This window comes from Eulemur rufifrons, chromosome 6 (assembly GCF_041146395.1).
Source record: "Eulemur rufifrons isolate Redbay chromosome 6, OSU_ERuf_1, whole genome shotgun sequence".
Taxonomy (NCBI): domain Eukaryota; kingdom Metazoa; phylum Chordata; class Mammalia; order Primates; family Lemuridae; genus Eulemur; species Eulemur rufifrons.
Window position 1 is genome coordinate 55,220,099 of NC_090988.1, and position 23,574 is coordinate 55,243,672.

The 23,574-nt window shown below is 41.9% G+C and overlaps 1 protein-coding gene across 9 annotated transcripts in view; it reads left to right on the forward strand.

The window, feature by feature from the left end:
• STIM1 (stromal interaction molecule 1) overlaps positions 1-23,574 on the forward strand; it is a 174,735-nt gene that overhangs the window by 131,410 nt on the left and 19,751 nt on the right. For 7 of the 9 annotated variants that reach the window (XM_069471093.1, XM_069471099.1, XM_069471095.1 and 4 more), the window contains 3 exons: positions 4,436-4,547; positions 8,090-8,205; positions 19,859-20,036. In XM_069471093.1, the coding sequence (XP_069327194.1) occupies positions 4,436-4,547; positions 8,090-8,205; positions 19,859-20,036 (406 nt within the window). The remainder of the gene's footprint in view (positions 1-4,435; positions 4,548-8,089; positions 8,206-19,858; positions 20,037-23,574) is intronic. The other 2 variants (XM_069471100.1, XM_069471098.1) reach the window with 2 other exon arrangements.

The following is a 23,574-nucleotide window of genomic DNA, read 5'->3' on the forward strand; positions in this document are numbered from 1 at the left end:
GCCACTATATACGAAGCTTTTATTTTAGAAACAGTGGATGATCAAAAAGGAACAGGAGCTGTTCCATGCCTTCAATGTTTCCTGACTTTTAAAGGGAAATTAGATAGCATTCTGATGAAAGTCAATTTTTGGTAAAGATGTGGATCTTAAGAGAGGAGGGTGATGAACCTCATCATATTAATATCATTTTGCTTCAAAACTTTTTTGGCTTTTTGCTTCTCAAAGCAGTGGTTTTCAAACTTGAGGAATGTACAAATTCCTTTTAAGGGAAATAATTTATCTTGGACAAGCGGTGATGACTTAAATTATTTTTATTATAATGTTATTTAAATAGGTACAAACATAAAATGAGGTTTGGGTCTCTGTATAAAATTTGCATACAAATAAAAACAAAAAACATATTTATACTTTATGTAAAAATAAACTTCAGATCTAATAAAATGATACTTTTTTGCCAACATTTAGTTGCTCCGTGGCTCGTTTAAGTTCAGCATGTCTGTATTACTGAGTGCCATCTGATGACTCATTCCTCCCACCATTTTTCTCTATTTAAGCTACTATGAAACTTTGATTTGTATAATACATCATGATCTCATTTGACCTTCACTTGGCTTGAACATCTTCCTTGTATATTAAGTCTGTTTCTATTACTTTATAATTGACTTTTAAAAAATTATAGAGATAAACTTGCTTTCTGTGTGTTTAAATACCATATAAATATCAAAATTATTTTAAAAGGCTAATTTTTATGATGATTCTTTTAAAAAATCACAACATTATAATATTGAGGAATGAGTAGCTATATCCTATCCTATGGTGATCATAGGATTTGCCGTGTTGCGAATGATCACTCAGTAATTGTTTCAGTTAGAGCTGGTTCCCGTTATGACAGAAAATCCTCTCAATCTGATATAAGCAATAAGGGAAAATTTACTTGTTGCATAAAACTGAACTATATATGAATAGGGCTGTGTACAGGCATGATCTTACTCAGGGCTTAAATGATGTCATTTGGATCTTAACTCATCTTTGCCTCTACATGAGAGGCTTCCAGCATCAGGGAGGAGATACATATATGTGCTTAGTACAGGGGCTATGGAGCCAGACTGCCTGAGACCAAATCTTGGCTTTATCAATTCCTAGCTGGGTAACTTTGGAAAAGTTATATAATCTTTCTGGGTCTTAGTTTCTTCATCTTTAAAATGGGGGTAAAATGGGATATATCTTCACATTGTGGTGGTGAAGATTAGTGAGTTAATACATATGAAGTGTTTGGAACAGTACTGTCATATAGTAAGTGCTATGTAAGTAATGGCTTCTGTTATTAGTATCAGTAGTATTACTATTATAGTTCAGGGTCATTTTATCCCAGACACCAGTGTAGTAGAAGAGCAAGCATATCTCTTAGGGGGTCAAACAAAAATTCAGTTTCTTCAGCCTCATCTTGAGTTATGTGCTCATCCCTGAACTAAGCACTATGGGGAGGAGGATGGAATATACTGATTGACTTAGCTCTTTACTTCTAGAGGTTGATTTAACTTTACCTGAAGCATATTAGCTGAAAACAAGGGAGCGGTAGTTCCACGAATACAAATTCTGAGTATTGTTATCAAAAGGGGAAGTGGATGCTTGGTGGCAAAAATGACCCATGTCTATTATAGTGCTATCAGGTAGATCATAATAGGTGATCATGCGATATTATGTTAGATTCTCTGGGGATGCACCAATTGGTTTATATCTTTTAGTGGGTAATATTTCAGTGGTTTACAGTTTTTAGTGGGTAGTATTTGTCTTGAAAATTTGAATTGCAAGTATGAAATTATATATTTCAAAAAAATATTGTATATTTTATATAAAAATAGCTGTTTTGATCTCTGGGTTCTTTTAAAGTATCTAAATTTGAGATATATTATGTCTTTATATATTTTGTGTAAAAATAGCAGTTTTGATCTCTGGGTTCCTTTGGATTAAAATATCTAAATTTGAGATATATTATGAATTTACATGCTTTGTGTAAAAATAGCAGTTTTGATCTCTGGGTTCTTTTGAATTAAAATATCTAAATTCAAGACATATTATTGTTATGAAGCACATTATGTCCTAAAATTCCAAACAAGTATAGTTGACCCTTGAGCAACACGGAGGTTAGGGATGCTCACCCTCCATACAGTCGAAAATCTACGTATAACTCGATTCCCCCAAAACTTAACTGCTAATAGCCTATTATTGACCAGAAGTATTACCAATAAGTTGATTAATATATATTTTGTATGTTATATGCATTGTATATTGTATTCTTGAAATAAAATAAGCTAGAGAAAAGAAAATGTTATTAAGAAGATCATAAGGAAGAGAAAATATATTTTGCTGTTCATTAAGAGGAAGTGGATCATGATAAAATTCTTCATCCTCATCATCTTCACATTGAATAGGCCGAGGAGGAGGAGGAAGAGAAGGAGTTGGTCTTGCTGTCTCAGGGTTGACAGAGGTGGGAGGGGTAGAGGAGGTGGAAGGGGAGGCAGAAGAGGTTGGCACACTCAGTGTAACTTTTGTTGCAAAAAATCCAGGTGTCAGTGGACCTGCACAGTTCAAACCCTGTTGTTCAAGAGTCAACTTCTTCTGTTATAACTAAGAGTCTATATCTTCTATTGTAACTATTTTACATTAACACAGTTATAAACACAAATGCTACATGACCACTGAAGTTGAGAAACTATACTCTTACATGTCAAGATGATCCAGAATGTACTTTTTTTTTTTTTTTGAGACAGAGTCTCACTTTGTTGCCCAGGCTACAGTGAGTCCCATGGGCGTCAGCCTAGCTCATAGCAACCTCAAACTCCCGGGCTTAAGCGATCCTACTGCCTCAGCCTCCCGAGTAGCTGGGACTACAGGCATACACCACCATGCCCGGCTAATTTTTTGTATATATATATTTTAGTTGGCCAGATAATTTCTTTCTATTTTTAGTAGAGACGGGGTCTCACTCTTGTTCAGGCTGGTCTCGAACTCCTGACCTCGAGCGATCCACCCTCCTCGGCCTCCCAGAGTGCTAGGATTACAGGTGTGAGCCACTGCGCCCGGCCTCAGAATGTACTTTTGTTTTTTACTATTAGGTTATCTTCAAAATATAAATGTAAGATCAACATTTTTATAATAAGGTATCTTGACCAGTGCTGTCCAATAGATCTTCGTACAGTGATGGAAATGTTCTATAATTTGTGTTGCCCAACATGGTAGCCACTAGCCACATCTAGCGGTTGGACACTTAAAGTGTGGCTAGTGCCATTGAAGAACTGAATATTTAATTTAATTTTAATACATATAAATATAAATAGCCACTTGAGGCTACTGGCTACTACTGCTTGGACAGTGCAGCTCTGAGTAGCAACATTAAATAAGAGAATGGATGCAGAGTGCCCAATGTGCTCTATACCAAGCACACAGTAGATGTGAGAAGAGGAGAGGTTTATCGATTCTGCCCTGAAAAGGGCTGGGTCTCACCAGCTGACCAGAACAACCTGAGGCAGGCTTATCCCAGGACAGTACTAGTAACAGTCTTAGCGGGGCAGTCAAGACCCTTCGTGACACGGCTTCAACTTTCTTTTGCAACTACCTTCCAAGAATTCCATATTCTAGACACATCAAATTTCACATCTTTTCTTTGCACCTTCCTTCATTCTGTATCAAGTGCCTTCCTCACTCACACCCATGAAATATTTCAGATGAGCTTCTACCAATCCTTCATGTTGCAGTTTATCTTCTTCTCTGAGGTTATTCCTGAGCCCCTAGGCAGCTATTCCCTCTCTTGTCTGTGCTCTATGTATATTTCTTTATCAGAGTCCATGCTTCACTGATGTTATTTTATTTTTTGATCTCTTTCACTGGATTGGGACTGAGTTTCTGCAAGTATGGTACTAAGTGGGCCCCTTATGGATGCTTAATTAGATAGTTGGATGGATAGATGGATAGATGGTTGATTTTCAACCCTGGTCACATTTATAGTTTAAAAATATTCTAAAATCAACTTTATTGATGTATAATTTATATACAGGAAGATACACCTATTTTAAGTACGCAGTTTGATGAATTTTGACAGATGTTATCCCTTGTGTAATGACCACCACATTCAAGATATAGAATATTTCCATCATCTTAAAACATTGCTTTGTGCTCCTTTCCAGTCAGTCCCCAGCCCCTCTCTTGGCTTCAGCCAACCATTCATCTGCTTTCTGTCACTATTGATTTGTCTTTTCTAGAGTTTCATATAAATAGACTCATACAGTGTGTATTCCTTTCATACTTAGGATTCTATGGGAGAGCGAGATGTTTAACACACAAATGTGGTGAATGTTAAGGTCAGTATGACCATGACGATAAATGCAAGCAGTGCTTGACATTCTGGAGTCATGGCTTTGCTTGTGTCTTTCCGCAGTATACAACTGGACCGTGGATGAGGTGGTGCAGTGGCTGATCACATATGTGGAGCTGCCTCAGTATGAGGAGACCTTCCGGAAGCTGCAGCTCAGTGGCCATGCCATGCCAAGGTCAGGAGGGGACTGGGTTTTTCTCACTTGGGGGTGTAGGGAATGGGCTGGGGTGGGCCTGCCTTCAGGTTGCTTTGGCCAGTTAAGTAGGTTCCACCCTTTTCAGGGCGGAGTCTATAGATCTCTCCTCTTCTCACATCTATTGTACGCTTGCTATAAAGCATGATGGGCACTTTGCATCCGTTCTGTTATAGGCCTGTCAATCCTGGGAATAGCACTAATGGCTGCCATTTATTGAGTGCTTAGTACATGTCAGGCACTCTACTCAACACTAGCTACAGTATCTCATTTAATTCTTACATCAGTCCTATAAGATGGGTATTATTGTATATAGATGATGAAACTGGTTAAGTAACTTTTCCAAGGTCACAAACATGGTTATTTAGAGGCAAAAGTGTGATTTGAATCTAGACATGGTAGACTTCAAAGCCTGTGGTGTTTCTCCTTTCTTTTGTTGTCTCCTAGCATTTGCCTCTCCTATCACTCAGGAGCCTCAGAGTTCTTTTAGCGCCCCCTGCGTTATCCATATACAGTTTATCTCTAATGAAAACGGTACAGAGGGCTGCTGACTGCCAATGGGCCAGCCTTGTCTCTGGGTTGACTCCACCAGCTGTGGTATCATAACTCTTTGCCTCCTTTACAGGCACCATATGCTAGGGCTTGGGCTGGGGGTGGGGAGGGAATGGAGTACTGCTTGGACTTCTTGTTATGTCAGACTAGTGCCATATGTCATTCAGTCATTAAACCATTTACTTATTCATTCAACAAATATTTACTGGGTACCTGCTCTGTGCCAAGCACTTGTGCTGGGTGCTGGGGATAAAGATGACAACAACCTGCCCTTTCCCTCAAAGGGCTTACTGTCTGGTAAGTGCTGATTATGTATAATCTGTCATCTTATTATGTAGGTGCATCTGGTTATGAGCCTCAGCAAAGGGGAAAGGGGAAGGTGAAGCTGTTGGAATGCCCACACATTGCAGTCTCCAGCCACAGAGCTACCAGGCACTGCTGTCCAGGCCTAGCTGAGCTGGCTGTTCCCTCCTCTGTTGCCTGCAGCCTCTTCTTCACAGCTTCTCCCTACTCTGGAGACAGTAATAATGTTTGTACCTCCCTTTATAGAGTGTTTCTGTACCTATTATTTCAGTTGGTTCTCACAATTCTGGGAGGAAGGAATTTGTATCCCAACTTTTGGGTGAGCAAACTGACTCTCAACTATGTTATAATTTATCCAAACTGGTAAGTGGCAGAGCTGGGATTTGAACCTTGGTCTGCCTTGTTCTAAGTGCCCTGCTTTTTTCACTGCATCTTTGTCTTATGACATGTGGTTGAAGATAGGCTTCCTTGCAATATTCAGTTTAGTTCTATTTCACAAAACTTCACCAAGTACCTACCATGTGCTATGCTCTCTGTTGGGCCCTGAGGACAAAGAGATACACTGGACACGACTCCTGAGCTTTGAAGTATTCCATGTTTAACACATTAACGGCCATGTGAACTGTATTTAACTCATGCTAGTTTTAAGCCCGGGGCCTTGTGAAGCATATATAACTCACACGTCTCTTTGCCTTTACCCTTATGAAATATTTTTCAAGTTGCATACAACTCATATACATAAAACAATAAAAAGTAACAAAATTTTCATTAAATTAGAAAGGATTGTTTTGTTTTCGAAGTTTTCATTCTGTTTTTGTAATAAAACACTGTGGCCCCTGGGAAAAATTTTTTTTTCGTAGTGTGGCAGTCAATGTGCTAATGGAAGAGATAGACAATTGGATAGATAATTGACCATTAAGATCTAGGATATAGGGTTCTTTCTTGCTACCCATGGAAACAGCAGTATTGCCTAATGAATCCTTGGACCTTTCCCTCATGGGAAATGGCTGTGGCTTGGATGAAAACTGCAAAGCACAGGTTAAGAAGTCAGTTCTCAGGTTATGGGTTCACGTATCCCTCCTGTGGCTAGAATTAGAACCAAGACCAGGTCCAGTCAGGCTGGGCAGAGGAGTAGAGGACACCAAACTGTGGCACCTAGTGACAGCAGAAAGCTTGGGGTGGAAGTTGTGGTAGTTCTAGGCCCATCACTAGCCAGCATAGAATAATGGGAAGAATCTAGCAGATGTGAGTTTATTCCCTGGCTTTGACACTTACTTGTGTGTGACTTTGGGCAAGTTACTCAACTCTAAGTCTCAGTTTTCTTATCTATAAAGTGGAGCTGGTAATAGAACTGAGTTCTTGTGAGGACTAAATGAGGTATTGTACGTAAAGTGTCAGAACAGCACCAGATACACAGTAGTTACTTAGTAAATGTTAGCTCCTTTCTCATTTCTCTCATTGCTGAAAAGTAGATAGCATTCCAGTTCATAGGTGTCTTTGAGAAATAGACTGTAGAAAAGATGACAATGTTCATTTTGATCAGTCAGACAAAGTCCAGCACACCTGGTGGAAGTGCTTGAAAGAGGAGCCTTAAGAACTCCCATGCTTGTAGGCAGCATCTGATTCTACTTAAGTTTATACAGAAGGAAAGTGAGGTCCTAGGGAAGGGACCAAGCAGCTTATGATCAGACACATGAGTCACTGGTTGACCTGGGATGAGAAGCCAGGTCTGCTGACATCCCCCAAGCGTGCATCACAGTGCCTTGCTGCCTCTCTTGTAGGTGGGCTTGATTGCTTTCCAAGCCCAGAGAAGGAAGTAGCTGCTCCTGCACGCTCAGACGGAAGTATAAATCACACACGATGTTGTCAGAAGCTTCTTTTCTAGCTGGGGAAATAGAGCTATGTATCAGAAAAGAGCACCAACCTTACAGAGGTTGCTCACTTGTGGGACCCAGATCAGTGGTTTTCAACCTTTTGTATCTTTTACCCTTCTCCTCCTATACCCACTGTGTTCCAGCAGAAGAGAAACAAAGTCCAGTTTTTCCTAGGTCATTTTCTTGTTTACAGGCTCTCTGTTATTAAAGTTATCACTGACAGTATGGTTGAAGGTCATAAAAAATTACAATAATCTTATTGGGGGTAAATTGTATTCCAGTGACTCAAATAAAAGCTAACAAGACTAATTCAATTTTTGTCATCAGCAGGTTTATATATACTAACAATGAGTTTAGAGTTAGGGTAATTCATAAGTCCCCAGATTCTTACTGGGTCATGTGGCATGACATTTTGACCTAGGTTGGACAGGAGAATGCATTTACAAGTAGTGGGAGATACAGACAGATACATAGAGGATAAACCCTGGGAGGAGAAGCACAACAGAAAATTTACATTTGGGTGTGGGAATGGTCACATGTGCGTAACCCTTAGAGGATAGGGTACTTAGGAGATGGTGGATATGGGGAGAGAGGGTGAGCATATTCTTGGCAAATGTTATATGTCTCTCCATACTCCCTGTTGAGATCCCATTGGTGCAGCCTCTGTGTTCTAGAGTGCAGAGGGGGAGCGATCACCAGGAGCTAGAAGTGTTCCTGGAGGAGGTGGGTAATCCTACCGGGATCCTTCCTGGCTTTGCTGGCAGGGAACTGACTCGCTACTCTTTGCCTCAACAGGCTAGCTGTAACCAACACCACCATGACAGGAACCGTGCTGAAGATGACAGACCGGAGCCATCGGCAAAAGCTGCAGCTGAAGGCCCTGGACACAGTACTCTTCGGACCTCCTCTCTGTGAGTCCTGTATAGAGAAGGGCCACTGCTGAGCCATGGAACCCAAAGCTGTTGTAGTGGTTGGGCTTAGGTTGTGGGTCTCCTAGGCACATGTGCAAGGAAGCACCTCCACTATTTCTACTGTTTTTTGTTTTTGAGACAGGGTCTCATTCTATTGCCCCGGCTAGATTGTAGTGGCGTCACATTTGCCACCATGCCCAGCTAATTTTTCTATTTTTTGTAGAGATGGGGTCTTGCTGTGTTGCCCATGCTGGTCTCAAACTCCTGGGCTCAAGCAGTCCTCCCGCTTCAGACTCCCAAAGTGCTGGGATTACTGGTATGAGCCACCATTCCCGGTGTATTTCCACTGGTATTGATATGAAACAGTCTTGTATTTTAGTCCAGCCAGATACCAACATCCATTCTTTAAATACTTTAAGGAAATATCTACTTTGTGCCAGGTCCTAGAAGAAGGCTTGGATGAATCATATTCTACCCTAAAGGGATAAAATGAGTGTTCTAGAGAGATAAACAGTGCTTCTGAGGCCCAAAGGAAGGATAGAGAAGGTATCCTATAGACAAGGTAGCATGTGACCTCTGCCTTTAAAAATGGGTAGAGCTTTATGCCATGGAGGTGGCAGAAGAGGACATTTTAGGCAGAGTAAATAATCTGAGCGAGAATACAAAGGTTAAAATATGAAAAATATGCTCAGGGATAGCAAGTAACCCACAAGGGGCTGAATGCCATTTAGCTGTTCCCCGCTCTGACTGTAGACATGCAGAGTGTGTGAAGTGGATGACCAAGCAAGACTAAGTGGACTTTCACTGAAGCAACAGGGACGCACTCAGGCCCTAGAAAGAGTGGTTGGTCTCTTTGGCCAGAGGCTAGTTGAGAGTGTTAGGTGGTTCAGTCCCTGCAGATCTGCATGGTGGCCAACCCTACCATCCTTTTCTTATACTAAGTGAACCAAAGGGAAAGAAAAAGTAGTGAGATTTCTTAGAAAATTACCGTTGACCAAACCAGGCTCTTAGAGTCCACTTCCCACTCTTTGGGAACTGCTGACATCAGTTTAAGGTGCCAGCAACAGAATGTTATTGAGCCAGGAACTAGTCCAGAGAAGCACCTGGCAGGCAAGGTCAGAGGCAGTATGACATTTCCCTGTCCATGAATGTGGCTTGGCAAGTGTCCAGGCTGATGACTCAATACAGGTAGGTCTATACCTTTTGAAATTGTAAAACAGAGCAAACTGGGAAAAGAGTGTTCTCATCTCCTTTATTGCCTTTTTTGGGGGGTGGTGAGGGTCAGTTTTATGACACATTTTGTTCACCATTCATCGATAAATTTTGAATAAATGATGCATTGAATGGCTCTCCTTTTTATGTGAGGACCACTCTCTGTATTGAGCAATGGCGTTTCATTCATTCACTAACATTGAGAACCTTCTGTATTGCAGTATAAATGGCAGGGTCCCTGCTCTCAAGGACTTCTATCTAAATGGAGATAAGCATGTCAACAAATACAGTAAATGGTCAACAAATATAGTGAGTGTTATAGCTATTACGTAAGTCTTTCCAGAGTTCAGCTGGAGCCACAAAATAGAGAGGAATTTTCTACTGGAGTCCAGGAGGCTCTATGGAGAAGGTAATTCTTGAACTGGGTCTTTTTTTTTTTTTTTTTTTTTGAGACAGAATCTCGCTCTTTTGCCCTGGCTAGAGTGCCGTGGTGTCAGCCTAGCTCACAGCAACCTCAAACTCCTGGGCTCAAGTGATCCTCCTGCCTTAGCCTCCTGAGTAGCTGGGACTACAGGCATGTGCCACCATGCCAGGCTAATTTTTTCTATATATATTTTTAGCTGTCCATATAATTTCTTTCTATTTTTAGTAGAGACGGGGTCTCACTCTTGCTCAGGCTGGTCTTGAACTCCGGAGCCTCAGCCTCCCACACCTGCCTGAGCCTCCCAGAGTGCTAGGATTACAGGCATGAGCCACCACACCCGGCCTTGAGCTGAGTCTTGAGAGATAGGAAGTAACCTTATTAAACTCTCCATATTAACAGCTTACACACTTCTTTGTATACACTAGCAAGAACACTTATACCAGAAGAAAAGAATTATACCCAGCAATAAAGGCTAGGCTACTTTTGTTGTTGTTTTTTTCCTTCTTTTTCTTTTTCCTTTTTTTTAAAATCTTTCCTTTCTTTCTTTTTATGAAGAAAGGGGCTTTTTACAAAGCCCCTTGTCTTCAGGGCTGCCTTTCAATAGATCGCAGCGAGGGAGCTTCTTTGCTGCGTATGAATCCCCAATCCAGAAGCAGGTCGTCTACAAGTGGCTTAGTGCCAGGTACTAGGCCACTTTCACAAAGATTCTTTCTCGTCTGTCAGCACCCAGGAAGGGGAGGCCTTCAACAGCCCGAATGTCTTCCTTATTCTTCTAAGATATATTATCAGGCTGTAATGTGTTCTGTATCAAAATAGGGTTTACCCTATCTGAAAGGGTACATTAGAAACTGCAGGCTAAAGCAGGCAAGGATTTTATCTGGAAAAATCAGCTAGCTTGGGAACTAGAATCCTGGATCCATGGTATGGGGTCCAGGAGATCAGAGCCAACAAAAGGGGCCCCTGGTGGAGCAAGTTAGACTGATACCAGGACAGGGATATTTTTTTCCTGGACCCATTTCATATAGCCTATGTGCTATGTGTGATCTAACCTAAGGGAATTCAGAAGTCAGCAGGAAAACTGTGTTTCTAAGATAGGCAGAACAGAGGTACTAAAGCTAAGAATATATCTCATACTAGCTAGAATAGCTGTAATATAATAGTTTTTTTAAAAATGAAAAATAAGAAGTGTTGGTGAGGGTATGGAGAAATTAGAACCTTTGTACATTGCTAATGAGAATGTAAAATGGTTCAGCTACTGTGGAAAACAGTCTGGTAGTTCCTCAAAAATTAAATACAGAATTACCATATAACCCAGCAATTCTACACCTAAGTATACATCCAAAGAATTGAAAACAGATACTCAAACAAGTACACATACATGCATGTTCATGACAGCACAAGTCACAAGAGCCAAAAGGTAGAATGGCCCAAATATCTATTAATGGATGAGTAGAAAAGTAAATTGTGGTGTATATATATGATGGAATTTTATTCAGTTATAAAATGGAATCAAGTTCTGATACATGCTACAATGTGGCTGAGCCTAGAAAACATGATAAGTGAAAGAAGCCAGACACAAAAGGTCACATTCTGTATGATTCCATTTATATGAAATATTTAGAATAGATAAATTTATAGAGACAGAATGCAGACTGATGATGGTTGGCAGGGGTTGGTGGGAGGAGGGTGGGAATGGGAAGAAACTGATTAATGGATAGGAAATTTTACTATAGAGTGATAGAAATGTTTTGGAACTAGATAGAGGTGGTAGTTGTATCAGATTGTCAATATGCTATATGCCACTGAATTGTTCACCTTAAAATGGTTAATTTTATATTATGTGAATTTTAACTCAGATTATTTTTTTAAAAAGCACAAGCAACAAAACAAAGAATAGATAAATTGGACTTCATCAAAATAAAAATTTTTGTACATATCAAGAAAGTGAAGAGACAAACCATAGAATGGAAAAAGTATTTGCAAACATTTTTCTGACAAGACTTTACTATCCAGAATATATAAAAAATTCCTAGGCTGGGCACAGTGGCTTATGCCTGTAATCCTAGTACTCTGGGAGGCCGAGGTGGGAGGATCGCTTGAGGTATGGAGTTCAAGACAAGCCTGAGCAAGAACAAGACCTCCCATCTCTGCTAAAAATAGAAAAAATTAGCAAGGCATGGTAGTGTGGGCCTGTAGTCCCAGCTACTCTGAAGGCTGAGGCAGGAGGATCGCCTGAGCCCAGGAGTTTGAGGTTGCAGTGAGCTATATGGTCATGCTACTACACTCTAGCTGGGGCAACAGAGTGATACTCTGTCTCAAAAAAAAAAAAAAAAAAAGAATTATTAAAACTCAACAATAAAAAGACAACCCAATTTAAAAATGGCCAAAGGATTTCTATATATATTTATCCATGGCTAAATACATGATGTTCAACATCATTCACCATTAGGGAAATACAAATCAAAACCATAATGAGGTATCCCTTCTTACCTACTAGGTTATAATAAAAAAGACAGACAATAACAAGTGTTGGTGAGGATGTATAGAAATTCGAATAATGCCAAAAAGTGGAAACAACCCAAATGTTTATTAGTTGATGCATAGAAAAATAAATGTGGTTATATGCATGCGATGGAATATTAATCATCAATCCATGAAAAGGAATGAAGTACTGATACGTACTACGATACGGATGAACCCTGGAAACACGCTAAATGAAAGAAACCAGTCACAATAGGCCACATATTGTATGATTTTGTGATCTCACTTATATGAAATATCCAGAATAGGCAAATCCATAGAGACAGATATTAGATTAGTGGTTTCCAGAGCTGGGGGAGTAGGAAATAGGAAGTGACTGCTAATGGATATGGATTTCTTTTTGGGGTATGACAATGTTCTAACATTTATTGTGCTGATGGTTGCACAACCTTGTGAATATACTAAAAGCATTGAATTGTACTTTTAAAAGAGAGACTTTTAGAATTTTAGGGTCTATGAATTGTATCTTAACAACAATAGGAATAAACATATACAGGCATACTTTGTTTTATTGCATTTCACTTTATTGCACTTTGCAGATAATTGCATTTTTTACAAATTGAATGCTTTGTGGCAAATTTACATTTAGCAAGTCTGTCAACATCATTTTTCTAACAGCATGTGCTCACTTTGTGTCTCTGTCAGAATTTTTTAGCAATAAAGCTAATTTTAAATTAAGGTATGCACATTGTATTTTTAGACCTAAGGCTATCGCACACTTAATAGACTACAGTATAGTGTAAACATAACTTTATGTGCACTGGGAAACCAAAAAATTTGTGTGACTGCTTTATTGTGATATTCACTTTATTGCAGTGGTCGGGAACAGAACCCACAATGTCTCTGAGGTATGCCTGTACAGCTTGATTTTTTGTAACTCCTGGACTTTCACTCAGACAACTTAAAAGTTTAGGAAGGAACCCTGAACTGACAGGAGACCTTGGTTCTTTTCAAAATTGCCACTCAGTTGTGACCTTGGGTAGGTCACTTTTCTCAGGGTATGTTTTCTGATTTGTATCATGAGACACTTGGGCTAAAGGATCCTTATGGTTCCTTTCAACTGTGACATTGCAGGAGTTTTGGGAGAAACCCCTTGGTTGGTAAGGGTTCTATGTAAAAGACAGGAGGTCTTTTTCTTCCTGGTGTCTGCATCCTATACTTATAAGAATTCTGTTTGGCCTGTGCTTTATTAAATGACCTTTGGCAATTCAGTTCTGCCTAGACTTAGATTTCCTCATCTGTAAAATAGGCTTGGTCATTAAAGGTTCTTATTGACCGTAATTCAAGGGTTCTGATAAAGCTAGGTATACTCCTGGAAGCTAAGATTTTGGCAACCAGCAGCTGTCCTGATGCAAATATTGTCTTCATATTTTTCTGCTGATACTTGTTAAAGGAAAATTTTGAAGCTTGCCAGCTAGAGTCTGAGGCAAATGCAAGGAAGCTCTTTGCAGGGAGACTTCTGCAAGGGAAGGGGTACACGCCTGCTGGGTGCCTACAAATAGTCCCCTGATCTATGCCCTGCTAGGCTTTATTTTCCCCTCTGAACATGGACTGAAATCCCTGTTTAAGGTTTAAGTGGGCAGATATTATAAGTTGTATAGCAGACAATCACCCCAGGGAACCTAGGCTTGCTACAGCTACCAGCCATGGCCACCTTACCCAGCCATAACAAAAATCCATTTGTCTGAAGCTTGAAAAATCTCAAATCAAAGGTTTATCATGCACTAGCCAAGAGGGTCTGCTGAGGGAACAAGCACCATCTGTCCACAGCAGCCTCAGATCTAGGGAAGGGAGGGGGAGGGATCAGACTGGCTCATGGCTCAGCACAAGGCCACCTCAAGATCCATTTTCTGACAGTAGAAGGCATGCTCAGTCCTCTCCATGTGGCCACAGAGTAGCACAGGGCCCTTTACAGCCTTTTTCACCCTGCAGAGTTGGCTCTAGGCTTGCAGGCTCATTTAGGGTTCTCCAAACAGCACCAGTTGTCAGGTATTAGATGTGCTTTGAGAAGCAAAGCCTCCATGAAGGCAATGTCTACTTTGAGGGCTAAGCTGATGTTTCCCTATGAGACCAGATCATTCATTGAGGGGACTTTGTCTTCACTGCAGATAATTTCTTAGAAAAATTAGGTGGGCACAGTGTTGCGTGCCTGTAGTCTCAGCTACTTGGAAGGCTGAGGTGGGAGGATTGCTTGAGCCTAGGAGTTTGAGTCTAGCCTGGGCAATATGGTGAGATCCAGTTTCTAAAAAAAAAAAAAAAAAAAAAAAAAAATTGATGCTAAGAGATAAGGTGAGTTTCTAGAGGCCATTCAGCTTTAAAGTGGCAGAGCTATGACTCAAACCCAGGACTTTAATTTATATTTCAGTGCGTTCTCTTCTATTGTATTATCCCACCTTCTACTTCTGTTAGAGGAAACAAGATATAAAGAGTTCCAGTTTTCCGACTAGGTGCGGTGGCTCATACCTATAAACTTAAGCACTCTGGGAGGCTGAGGCAGGAGGATCACTTGAGGCCAGGGGGCCAAGACCAGCCTGAGCAAAAGTGAGACCTCATCTTTACAAATAATAGAAAAATTAACCAAGCCTGGTGGCTCACGCCTGTAGTCCCAGCTACAGGAGGCTTAGGTAGGAGGATCGCTTGAGCCCAGGAGTTCAAGGTTGCAGTGAGCTGTGATGAAGCCACTGGGTGACAGAGTGAGACTCTGTCTCAAAAGGAAAAAAAAAAAAAAAGAGTTCCAGGTTTGAAATCAAGCCGATTGGCTCTGTCACTTAGTGGCTTTGTGACCTTGGGCACATTCCTAAGGTTCTCTATGCCCCGATTTATGGGCTAGAGGGTAGGATACCCTTTGTGCTTTTAACAGGAATATTGAAAAGGGTGCAGAGAGGGGCCTGCAGAGTAATTGTTGGGGTTGGGAGAAGTTGTAGAGAGGAAAAGAAAATATGTCTTATCTCCCCCCTTCAATGGCTCAGATAATAGGGGAAAGTCCCCAGTGCGCAGGCGTGGCTGCCTCTTTGGCAAAGCTTATTCTGGTCTCTGTAGCTATATCCTTACCCTCTCTTTTCTTTCTATCATGCTCAGACTCACTCTTCAAGCCTTCTCCAGGATGATCTTCTAGGCTTTTCTTGGGCATGCTCAACTTTTTCCTCTCATTCTCCCCTAGGAACTCACAGCCCTTAGTACCGGCTTTCTTTATAACAATTTGTTTCCCTGTCTTTTAGCCTTTAAACTGGGAACTCCTTGATGACAGGGACGGCTTTGTTCATCTGTCATCAGCACATAGCTTAAGACCTAGCAAGGAGAGGGTACCAGGAGATATATGCTAGAAGTTATACAGAAGGAGGCTGGGCCTCTCCAGGCTACAGGAGTGAGGGGATTTGGGAGAGGAATCTGGCCCAGCTTGGTTTGGGGGAGAATTGCTGCCTATGGAGTGTCTGTGGAGAGTTGAGGCAGCTAAAACATTTGTTGGACTATAACTAGAAGGGAAGAAGGCCCAGGAGTAGTTCTGACAGGTTAAACAGACACCCCAGCACAGAAGGCTGTGTAAATGACAAAAGAAATTCCTAGCACGTATTTTGGCAGTGAGGAATGAATCTCTATATCTGCCAGAGTATTGTGGGCAGTAGAGAAGGTGGAGAGAATACATTGGGAGAGGGGATTCCAGAAGGTGATAATGATTGGAGGCTTACTTTCTCAATGCTAACTGGTACCCTGAAAATTTTCAGCATTATGCCTGACCCTGTTAACATGTCAGTATCTCATTTGTTTACACCTACTTCCCCTATCTCAGGCCTGATGGTGTTTAACAGTTGACCTCATTTTGCTAAAATCTATTTGCAGCATTCAGGCTGGGAATTCTGCCATTCTTTGGTTCCCTACGTCCCAGCCAGCTACCCTGGGTTAGCTCTGTTCACCTAGCTAGCCACATCCGTTCTCCTGAAACATTAGTGGTCACTCTGCCTTGGCTGTGTTTACTGGGTGTGAGATATATTCTGAGAGCTGAGTTTGTGTAGAGGCTGTGGAATACTCTTCTTGTTCCTAGGAGCTGTTATTTGCCCTCTACATGCACTTTGTATTATATCTCCCCCTCCCCTTTCCATCTAAAACCTCCCTTCATTCCTTTCTACCTTTGCTGAGTACCTGCTCTGGTCAGAACCTTTGCTACCCTATGTTAAGTATAGAGCTACGGAGATATGAATAAGTCTTAAGCCCTGGCCATGAGGAGCTCACAGACTACCAGAAGATGACTGATGTGAGAATTGGAAAACACACAAGGCAGTCCCTGAGATATAAAGAGATAACCCATATTCACCTATCTAAAGGATGGGTTGATCAAGAAATCCTCGTTCAGGCTGGGCGTGGTGGCTCACGCCTGTAATCCTAGCACTTGGGAAGCCGAGGCGGGTGGATTGTTTGAGTTCAGGGGTTCGAGACCAGCCTGAGCAAGAGCGAGACCCCGTCTCTACTAAAAATAGAAAGAAATTATCTGGACAGCTAAAATATATATAGAAAAAATTAGCCAGGCATGGTGGTGCATGCCTGTAGTCCCAGCTACTCGGGAGGCTGAGGCAGAAGGATTGCTTAAGCCCAGGAGTTTGAGGTTGCTGTGAGCTAGGCTGATGCCACAGCACTCCAGCCCAGGCAACAGAGCGAGACTCTGTCTCCAAAAAAAAAAAAAAGAAAAAAAAAAAAAAAAAAGAAATCCTAGTTCAGAGGAGAAAGAATGGAAGGATCTCCACGGATGATAATAGACTGAGAAGATGGTAGGAATTAAAGAACAGGAATGGGATTATGATGAGAAGAAGTGCATTGTTAGTAAGGCATAGACTAGACCCTTGATTTGCCTATTTTCTCCTCTTTTTCTACATAATGCTTCATAGATTCACTCAGGGGTATGCGGTACAGCCCAGGGCTCTGCTGAAGGGACCTGACAATTCTTATATCTACTGCTCTAGCTCCTTCCTTTTCTTCAGACTCCACTTCCACTTTTCTTTTGAGACAGGGTCTTGCTCTGTCACCTGGGATATGGTGCAGTGGCGTCATCATAGCTCACTGCAACCTCCAGCTCCTGGGCTAAAGTGATCCTCCTGCCCTAGCTTCCCTAATAGCTGGAACCACCATGCCCGGCTAATTTTTCTATTTTTTGTAGAGACAGGGTCTTGCTCTTGCTCAGGCTGCTCTTGAATACCTAGCCTCAAGCAATCTTCCCCCCTCAGCCTCCCAAAGTGCTAGAATTACAGGTATGAGCCACTGCACCTGGCCCATCTACATTTTTAATTACCTCCTGGACATGTCCATCTCAATATTTCTATGATGCCTCAAAGCCCTGTCATTTACACCCACACATTTGATCTCTTTAATAATTCTGTGACAGTGCATTTTACAGCTAAGGAAGCTGAGGTCTAGATAGGAGAAGTGAATTTCATAACAAATTGGGGTAGAGGCAAGCATAGATCCTAGGCCTCCTAACACTTTAGTGTTGGATGCTGCTTTTGATGGCACAAGAATTTCTGTACACGAGGCTATATTTAACCTTAGGCTTGGCCATTTGGTCTTTGGGTCTTCACTATCCTGATGACAATGCTACTGTCAGCTTCCAGGATACTGTTTGGGGGGAAACTCAGGCCTTGGAACTCTTAGAGTCACACTCAAGCTAGGTCAGGGCAATATAGACATCACTATGGTGAGAGATGTTTGTCTGTAACAAGGTGGAAACAATACTTGCTACATGCATGTGAAAGCTGTAGTAAGAAAGTATGGTATAGCAGAAAGACAATGTAGTCAGGCTTTGAATCCAGCCCTGTCATGTTTTATGAATTCTAGCAAGTTAGTATCCCTTACAGAGCCTCAGTTTTCCTGGTCTATAGAATGGGAATACTAATACCCTACCTTATAGAGTAGTGAGGATTAGAGAGTATAAATTTGAGTACAGATGCCTGAAATTCCTGATACATTTTGTATTTTCTCTATTTCTCTCCCTTTCTTATATGGATTAAGGGGAGGGCGATATTATCACACTTGAGGTTTATCAGTAAAGAATCAGTCCCCCAAAGATTTATTGAATGCCTTCTGTATGCTGTTCGAAGCTGTGCTGGGCACTGGCATACAGGCAAGTAATGATCACTAGGAACTACAAAGAGTAAATCAGCCAAATCATTAGACTCATTTTCTTATCACCAAGCTTGGTAGCTCATGGATGTGGCAAGACAGAATAACTGGACTTTAGCTCTATGCATTTGACAAGGCAGAGGCATGGATGGGTGGATGCTTGTACATTTAAGCAGAGTCAAAACTGGTTGAAGAAATCCAGTGGGTACTGAGAGGTGGAACAGTATTACCATAGAGGGAGGGGGTGACTGTGAGATCTTACTCTTGGCTCTGGCTATTCAGTATTTTTATTCAGGACTTGGATGAGAATATGAAGTTGGGCAAAATAATAGAATGTGGACAAGGTAGAATAAGGGACCAAATTAAATAGCTAGGCCCGATCCACACATACCTCTTAAGTACTTTGAGTGTTGGAAATAATAAGGGGGAAGGTGCTCTTTGCATGGAATCTTATTTGAACAAGGGTACCTTTGACTTTTGGTAAGAATGTAAAGAGGATGTTGGAGTCGAGAAACCCTAGGAAACCAAGATTAAAAGTCCTTAACAAACAGAGGAGACAAAGAGTAACCCAGGCTCTGGTAGAGACTATGGAGAAGGCAGATGTGTTCCAGAAGGAAAGGCAACTTACTGTCCTATGGAAATACCTCCTCTTGGGACTAGAAGGACAGGAGTAGGAGGACTGGAATATGGCTAGAAGTGTAGGCCTGCCTGGAGGCTAGGGGATGGCCACTAGAGGGCCCTCAACTTTCTCTCTTAGAGCCTAGAGTAAACATGTAAAGGACATGGCTACCACTCTGTACCAAGTAACTCCCCTCCCCAGGGTGGAAATAGGATGTGCTACTCTGTCTTTGATCTCATACCATCTCCATGTCCTGCTGTTCAGCCTTTCAATGAGGAGCTATGACTGTGACCCTTTTTGTCGAACTGGGCCTCAACTTCATAGAGTTTCTAGCTACATGTGTCTTTTCCTGGTACCTAGAACTTCTTTTAACTTGGTGGCTCTACTTGGGTCCTTTTGGATTTCCATCAGTCCCATGTCCTTACTAAGCCCAAGGATCCTGCCAGTCTCACCCCTCCCTTCCCTGAGGGCAACCTGTTGTGCACAGAGGGTCATTAGCACTGGTGTAACTCCTATTTTTTCCTCTTTCCCTGACTCCCACATCTGGGGTTCCTCTGAGCCCACAACACAACCCAGACAGAGGCTGCAGTAGCAGTCCTTTCTTCCTTATGATGTCCCTTTCAAGTCTCTGTACTGTGGCACAGAGCCCAGATCTGGTATACCGGGGACAATATCGGGCTCCAGGAGTGGAGTCTGCAAGACTAAGTGTGCAGTCGGCACCCTGACTCACCATGCCCTCCCCTTTCTGGCAGTGACCCGCCATAATCACCTCAAGGACTTCATGCTGGTGGTGTCTATCGTTATTGGTGTGGGCGGCTGCTGGTTTGCCTATATCCAGAACCGTTACTCCAAGGAGCACATGAAGAAAATGATGAAGGACTTGGAGGGATTACACCGAGCTGAGCAGAGTCTGCATGACCTTCAGGAAAGGTAAGATCCCACCTGCTCTTGGGAGCCTCCTGTTTCCACCTGGGTGTGGACCACCTGGCCCCTAAGACCCTGCTGACATAGCTGCCCAGGATGTGTCGTCCTTCCAAAACTGCTTTGGGAGCCTAGGTTCCTGCTATTCCGATTGTCCTGAACAGTTATTTCTCCTGTGGAGAAGCTTGTTTCTATCTTTACTCCCTCTGAACTTCAGAGGGAGAAATGTGCTATGGATCTTGAACTTCCCCGGGCTTGTTAGGGGTCATTTTACCCTACAACTTGCCTCTGGACTGCTTCTCTTAGCATATAAGTTAACATATACTGTTCTCCAAAGAAACCTCATAAGCATTTCTTCTTACAGCCCATAGTTCTTTCTTGTATGGAGTTTAAATTTTGTAAGTACTGAATGGTTGTATGACTTTGGGTAAATCCTTTCCAGTGAATTACCAATGTTTCCTCATTGGTAATATGAAGGGGCTGAATTAGGAGAACACTCAGCTCTCTTAGGAGAACATTTCTAACTCTGATAGTCTGGGATTCTGTTGAAATAAAACATGACTTAAAAACTATGGCAGAAGATTTATCTGTGAAAAGAGAGTGCCAGTCAGTCAGTCAGTCAGTCTCTGTACTTCCTGACATCTAGGGACCAGGTCTGTGCTGGCAGTTGTAGGGAATTCTCTGCTCCTGGGGCAACAAAACTCACACATAAGAAGGAGCAGTGAGCACACACTTTATGCAGACTCTATGCCAGCAAAGAGGCAGGAGATGAGTGAATGTGGAACTCTGAGGAGGAGGCGCCTTAAAAGACAGGTAGGGAGGTCCTGGGCATTAAGGTTGAGTGTATAGGGTGGGGCCAGATCCCTGGGACCTTAAGATGCAAGTGGAGAAGTTTAGTAGGATGCAGAAAGCAATAGAGTCAAAGTAGATTTTTCGGTTGTTTTGTTTTGTTTTTGAGAAAGGAGGAAGCCTATTTAAGATTGTCTTTTAGAAAATGATTCTGGCAACCTGGGGACTCTAGTTGGGAGGTTTTTGCCGGAATCCGTGTAAAGAGAAATCAAGACTGGTCTCTTCTGTTATTTTTTTAATGCTAGGTACTATTTTGTTTGGAGGAGTGGGGAAATGATTTCTTATGAGCCAGGTATTGTTAAGTACTTAAATGCATTATTGCTTTTAATCACCACAACGCTTTGAGGTAGGTACTATTGTTATCCCTATATTATTCCAATTTTAGAGTTAAGGAAATGAAGGCTCAGAGAGGGTAAGTGCTTTGCTGAGGGTCACATAGCAGTAAGTAGTAAGCTGAGAATTTTGATACCTCCAGGGTGGTGCCTTTACTGAGGCAGCAGCCTTATCAGATTCCTTTCCATGGGCTGGGCTTCCAGGGGCAAAGTCGAATCTGGTGTCTAAGCTGATTTCTGGCTACACTGCTGAGCCCTTGTTCTTGGGCCCTTTGCCAATTAGGGGCTAAGTGCTGCTGTCCCAGCAGTCCCCATACTTCATTTATCTGAAAAACATGTACTGTTTCCATTCCAAAGGCAAAAGAATCTAGGCAGGAGACATTCCAAGTTTGGGGATAAAACTAAGCTCCTAGCCCTCCCTGTCCCCCACGGCCTCCAAAGCTAAATGACCACTGTAGGGAGACAAAGACTAGCACCCCACCCCGAACAGGTTTGCATACATGCATATACATATTCACCTCTGACAGTGTCCAGAGCCCACGTGCCCCTTGTCCCTCACTTTAACAGGCCTGCACTGCAAACCACCATAAGGCTTCATTTATAGAGTTCTTGATATTTTGTGTGAATAAATATAATGCTACATGTTTATACATTCCAGTTAGGATTTCACTGAGTTTCAGGATAATTCTTTGAAGCAGGCAGGAATTTTGATTCCCATTTTACTGTGATGAAACAGGCTGAACTCTTGCTCATAGTCACACAACTACTTAGAGCCAAGACTTGCAACTAGGCTGCCTAATTGTAACGCTAATTGTTGTTGCCTTGGAGGGGGGCAGCGCTTGATTGTACATTTATTTGCTCATTTCTGCACCCAGGGGTAGTTATTGATTTCCATCCCTACTAGACCTTATTGGAACCATGACAAGAGAGTCAGGTTTGGTTCTACTTTAAAAGAGCTCCCTATTATAGGGAAGGGACAGACATATCATAGTGTTGGCTTTTCTGAAGAGGACGCTTTCAGAGAGGACAATATTTCAGTGAAGAATTGAATCCCTAATGGTGTAATTTCATGCAGTTGGGCCATGGACAAGTACAGTAAAGGAGGAGACTCAGCAACCAAACGAGGTGGGGGCAGGAAATGGCACTTCTGATTTGTTTTTAGCTATACATGCAGCACCATCTGGTGTTCACCTTAAGGAGGTTCAACTCTCTTTTTCTCCAGGGGCAAAGCAGGCAGAAGACTGCAATTTGTCTGCAGAAAGCTTGCAGCCTAACATTTTTTCTCTTACTTCCTTGCTTGTCCCACCATGTCTTTTGAGGCCTCACCTACTGAGAACTCTGAAATTGGAGTTTTTTAGAGTTTGATTTCTGTTTCTGCCTTTTCTGTTTCATCTACTTAATTAACTCCGTGGTAAGTGGTCTTCTCTTTTGGTCCTTCTTGTTCTGTAGTTTATCCTTTCCTTTTTTCTTTCTTTTTTTCTTGAATGCATCCTTCAGATATCCTTTCTTTTCTACACATCATTATCTAAGCCATATATCTCACCTCTTCATCATCATCCTTTCCCCCTCCTATCCTGGTCTCCTGGTAACTTGGTGATTTCTGCTAAGGGAGGAAGACCTGACAGTAATAGCTAAATGCTTTCAGACTTCCAAAGGGATTAGCAAACTCTTAACTCTTTCTTCCGGGTCTAGTGTAAATCTTTCCTTCCCTGACTCTCTTTTAGGCAGAGTTAATTATTCCATCCTTTGGGCTCACCCAAACCCTATATATCTCTTTATTATAGAACTCATTACATTGTATACAGTTACCTATTTATTTATCTTGGACTAGGTCATGAGCTAGCTCCTCAGTGGCAGGGACAGCTTTCTGATTTATCTTTATATATTTAGGGGTTAGCACAGGGCTTTGCATTTAGTAGGCATTTGATAGAACTTGGTGAATGCATGGATGAATAAATGAATGGATGGATTAACATAGATATATGGAGGAAAGAAGGGAGGAGGGAAGGAGACTTGTTTAGATGGATGGATTTGTCAGTGAACAGAGGGAATGTGTGGGTAGGTGTGAGAGTAGATTTTCATTATTATTGATGCCCTTGAGATCCTTTCCACTAGGGAAGATACTTAGGAAAGGAACTCGGCATGGGGACAACAGGGGACTCTCCTGAGCCTTACTCAGCCCCTGTGGCATGAATTTCATTTTTCTGTGCTTCTAAGAATAAGTACTTGGGAGTTCCAATAGTCCCTTTCTCATCTTCCTTCAGTCTCCCCCTACCTCCACCCCAGTCACATCTCAGCCATTGGGTTTTCCTGGATCTTTGTCTAGCTTGCAGGGTATTCTAAATTTATTGCACCTTCCAGATACC